At 38.5% G+C, this 4,796-nt stretch overlaps 1 protein-coding gene across 1 annotated transcript; it reads right to left on the bottom strand.

The window, feature by feature from the left end:
- Window positions 1–486: 486 nt before the first annotated feature.
- Window positions 487–3,758, bottom strand: LOC104236393 (ethylene-responsive transcription factor RAP2-12-like). The gene is made up of 2 exons (XM_009790310.2): window positions 3,357–3,758; window positions 487–1,816 (listed from the first exon to the last, which is right to left on the bottom strand). The coding sequence occupies exons 1-2, from the start codon at window positions 3,640–3,642 to the stop codon at window positions 945–947; spliced, it is 1,158 nt and encodes a 385-aa protein (XP_009788612.1). The 5' UTR covers window positions 3,643–3,758; the 3' UTR covers window positions 487–944.
- Between the last annotated feature and the right edge of the window lie 1,038 nt (window positions 3,759–4,796).

Consider the following 4,796-nt stretch of genomic DNA (forward strand, 5'->3'; position numbering starts at 1 on the left):
GACTAGAAACATTACACTTTGTGCCATAAAATGGATATCAGATTAGTATTTAGATGTAAATAGATGCAGAGCAATTCTTGAAGAAGAAGAAGAAGAGGAGGAGAAGAGGAGGAGAAAAGATCTACCTGCCTTGATGTGGGAATTTCACTTTCCATGTGGGGAGCAGCTACTATGCAATAGAAATACACCACATTATTTTGAATTTGGAGCAGTCATCAAGGAATTAAATATGGAGCCTGAGCTGAGGTGAGGGAAAGGACTGGCAGTCATGAAATAGCGAAATGTTAAAGCCATCTAATATATAATGGAGTAGTAGTAATGATCAAGATGAGAAAGTTATTGTGATTTTGTTACTATATCTCTGCTGTCATGGTGTCCTACCATTAACATCTGCCTTCAAAATTGTGATCCTGATCAACACATAACTACATTCCAGTGAATTCAATTCTTAATCGATCAAAAGATCGTGCATCTCTGCTTTCAACCTTTACGGCTTAAATCATCCACTTACATTAATTAATTTCTGTTGCAGGACTGCTATAGCCAACAAAATGCATTGTAATACAGTCAGTCTCACAGACAAGCAGGCTAGGTGAACTATATTTAGCCAGCATATGCATAACGATGAATACAAAGAACAGACCATGTAAAGCAACTTGCCATAGCAAATAACCAAGTTGAAATCTTCACGTTGTTCTCTACAGTTGTTAATAACCTAATTACCTATCTATTGGTCTATAACCAACATCTACTCATCGCTTGAATGCTTTGCCATCCTCCTGCTCCAGAGACGCCTAAAAGAAGAACGAAACACAGATCAAACTGGTAAGTTTTAAATAAATGCTTACAGCAAGTAACTCAGTCTTGCTTCGAGAGGAGAGACGAGAGAACTTCACTCATGTGAAGCTTTATTTACAAAGAGTCCCCATAGAAGCATTCTTAGCTTAGTAGACACCTCTCATTAGAGAAGAAAGCTCATCAAAGAACCAAAGGTCCATTTCATTTTCAACATCCTGAGTTGCATCTGCATTGAGGAAGGCATCAACTGATGCATCCAAATTTCCCTCCGATTGTTGGGTTTGGAAGAAATTCATCTGGGATTCAAAAGTTGAAAGCTCTTCAGATAGCTTGGGGGCTGTGTTCCCATCGTTAGGCGCTGAAATGTTGGAACAAGATTTAAGTTTTTCCTCTGGGCAGGCACCTTCAACAAATTGAGCTTCATCACTTTCTACAGCAGCTGACAGAACAGATGATATTTCTGGAGTCCTTGAACACGTTTCTCCCCAGCCAAAATCTGAAGGTTCAAAAGAGTTACTTCCTTGGTCAGAATTGAAGTAAGCACCAGCAGCAGCTGGAGGGACATATGAGTTAGGCCCCATATCTCCAGGAGTAGGGCACAAATCTTGATAGCCAAGATGTTTTGTTGGTTTCTCTTCAAAAAAGCCCAAGTTATCATAACATCCAAAGTCCAAGTTGTTCACAAAAGTGGTGTCGCACAGAACAGGGTTAGAGAGCTCCTTCCGAGGATTTATCTTACCAGCCTGCCTCGAGACAGGCACTGGAGCTTCATCAGGAAAGTTTACCTTAGCTTTCTTGCCTCTGATCCGCCGAGCTTCAATATCATACGCTCTGGCAGCTTCTTCTGCAGTATTGAAAGTTCCAAGCCAGACTCGGACCCCTTTCTGTGGATCACGTATTTCGGCTGCCCACTTACCCCAAGGACGCTGTCTGATCCCCCTATACTGATTCTTCCTCTTTCTCTTGGAAGACTTCTCAACTTCCTTGTCTAAATCAACAGATTTCAAGGATTTGGAGCCTTTCACATATAAAATGAAATAAGCACCTCAGTCATCCACAATGGCAGCGTAATTTCTAAGAACCAATCCAGCAACACAATTACATAAAGATGACTAAGAAATTGAGCAACCTAGAGAAAGAACTCACACAGAACGTGCTCCCTGATAATAGCTGATAGTGAATTACAAATAAACAACAGGTTTCATCAAGCCAAGTAATTGCGAAAATTTTGTCTTGGTATTTTAATTAAAAAACAAGTATAGAGCATGTTCCAGAATACCTGCACTAAACTGCCAAAAGATCAAAGCTTAGATAAAACAAAATTATTTTAGAATTTTTCCAGACACATCATGTGGCAACCCCTATCAGGTAGAGGAAACATAATCTAGGGAACCTGCTATGCAAGAATCAATTTCACAATCCAATTCTAGTTGAACACTAATTTCCGGCCCGAATAAACAGATTACATGAATCTTGGTAATTTTACCAAAAGAATTTGTTAGAAAGAGCAGACAACCAGCATAAGATTGACAACTGAAGCTAGCTAAAACTAAATGCAACTGAGCCATCTAATTATGCTCACAACCACGACAGACTATGAAAATATCATACACCGAACAAGAACTTCCAAAGGAACCATAATGAAATTAATGGCCATCTTCTATCCTGATAAATTTTCAATATTTTTCAGGTTAAAAATGGAAATAGCGTCTTCGCTTCTCTTTCCAGTGGTGCAGATAAAGTTATCTTATTTTCTTAGATGAATAACCATTAGCTAAATAAATTACCAATAATTTCAACAAGTAATAATTTTACAACCCATTTCGAGCTAACATTTTGGCAAAAAATGCAATCCCAGCCCATGGAGTAGCCATATACTAAATGGAATACCATAGTTTCAATAAAAGTACTAATTTTTACAACTCATTTCAAGCGAAGTTCAGCTTTTTAATTCAGCTTCTTAGGTAGAACGACAAATCCTATTGTAAGCCCAACGAAAAGCCATATAATCTGGAATAAATCGAGTGAAGAATACATGATAACATTGACCCAATAACGTCAACTGATGGCTGCTAATCTCACTCCCCACCCACCCCACCCCACCCCCCAAAAAAAATACATTCCTCACCGGAACCCGAGAAGAAATGCCCAAACTTAAAGGATACTAAATCTAAAAGAAGAAGAAAAAAAACCTAACCGACCCAGAAAATAAAACAAACTACTACCCTTTAACCCCAACTAGCTTGGGTCAGCTATATTAATCTTCAACATCTATTTCACTCGACTTGAGTTCATTTCACTCACCAAAAAAAAAAAAAATAATTAATACCTCCATCGCCCTAATTTATAATGGTATTTCTTTTTAGTTTATCACTAAAGAACTTCTAAATTTACACTTAATGAAATGATTTATAGCCACAAATATGTATAGCTTGTTTTAGACCACAAACCGCGTGACGAGTCAAACACATCACATAAAAATTGGGGCGCAGGCAGTATATATTAATGTTCCTCAGCAGTTTCTAAAAATCCAGAAAATAAAATAGTGAGAAAATTACCAACAGAAGCTCCAGACTGTTCAGGAGCAGAAAAAGCAAATGGCTTGAGTCCGTCCACCTTGTAAGAGTCCTCATCATCATCAGAGCAATCCTTGAAGTCCTGAAAGTCAGCCTCAAAATCATAATCTAAATCAACAACCTCAGATCTCAACGGCTTTGAGTATTGGTAATTAAAAGGATTCTTCTTTTGGTTCAGATCGGAGCAACCCCATAACAAGTCGGCGGTGAGTCGGCGGGATGATCGGAGTGGGGGTATGCAGTCGGAGATTATGGCACCACCGCACATTCTTTTTGCTAAGTTATTATTTTCTTGGGAAAGTTTGTTTATTGCGGATTTTCCGAGAAAGAATCTTACTACGAGTTAGGAATTATGCTAAGGGATACGATAACTCTTAAATATGGTGGAGCTGTAATATAGCAGCAACGAGGCGCGGCGGATATTTGGTTGGCCTAGTTTACATTTATGCCCCTCTCGGAGGCGCTTAATTACATTTTACCAATATTGAAAACGAAAAAAGGACTCCATGTTATAAAATAACGACATAAAATAAAGACAAGTATAGAGAGAAATTGATATATTATTCGAATTAAAACTGATATATATAATGAACTGAAATCTCTTTTATTTATAGAATAAAGGAAGTTGTTGTGTAAGTTGCTACTGCGAGCTGCTGTGTAAGCTGCTACTATACCAGATATGGATAATCTTCTATTGAGAGTAATATTTATCCATAACATAGTACTGAAAGGATAAGCTCATTGTACTAGGTATAGATAATCTTCTACTGAGGTAATGCTGCTTGGTGGGCCGGGCCTGAACCGGACCGGATCGGGCCCGCGGTCCTAACGGGCCTAACGGGCCTAACGGGCCTGGTGGGCTTGAGAAGCCCGTGACAGGCCGGTCTTCATAGATTAGCCCACGATCCCGGGACCGTCAGCCGGGCCTAACGGGCCCAACGGCTATTTTTTTTAAAAAAAAATTGTCCATATTTAAAATCTAGCCGTTTGGGGTGACAATTTGACCGTTTTTAAGTTTAGAAAATGGCCATTTGGCCCCCAAACTTTACATAATTACACTTTTTCCCCATTTCTCAACTATAAATACCCCTCATTCTTTCATTTTTATTCACCAATTCATCAATATCTCTCAATCTCTCTACTACAATTACTTAATTTATTGTTGAAATTTCGTGAAAAATTGTGAAGTTGTTGAATTGAAGTTTTCAAGTGTTCAACGATTTTCAATTTTCAAGAAGTTGTTCGGCAATCCGGTAAACTCGTTTCAACTCTTACGTTTTAAGAATATATTTTTGTGTGGTTTAGTTTGCATAATTATAATTAATATGGCATTTTCTTTGAAAAAAATATTTGGTAAAGGAAAAGATAAAACCGGTGAAAGTAGTGGCCAACCAACTACCCTTCCCCGGCTCCCCGACCTAG

This window comes from Nicotiana sylvestris, chromosome 10 (genome assembly GCF_000393655.2).
Source record: "Nicotiana sylvestris chromosome 10, ASM39365v2, whole genome shotgun sequence".
NCBI lineage: Eukaryota > Viridiplantae > Streptophyta > Magnoliopsida > Solanales > Solanaceae > Nicotiana > Nicotiana sylvestris.

Bases quoted from the DNA above. Each gene is read 5' to 3' on its own strand.
- LOC104236393 (XM_009790310.2), bottom strand. From the start codon at position 3,642: ATGTGCGGTGGTGCCATAATCTCCGACTGCATACCCCCACTCCGATCA. The intron at 1,817-3,356 runs GTAATTTTCTCA...TATATGTGAAAG, and splicing joins ACAGTCTGGAGCTTCTGTTG to GCTCCAAATCCTTGAAATCT.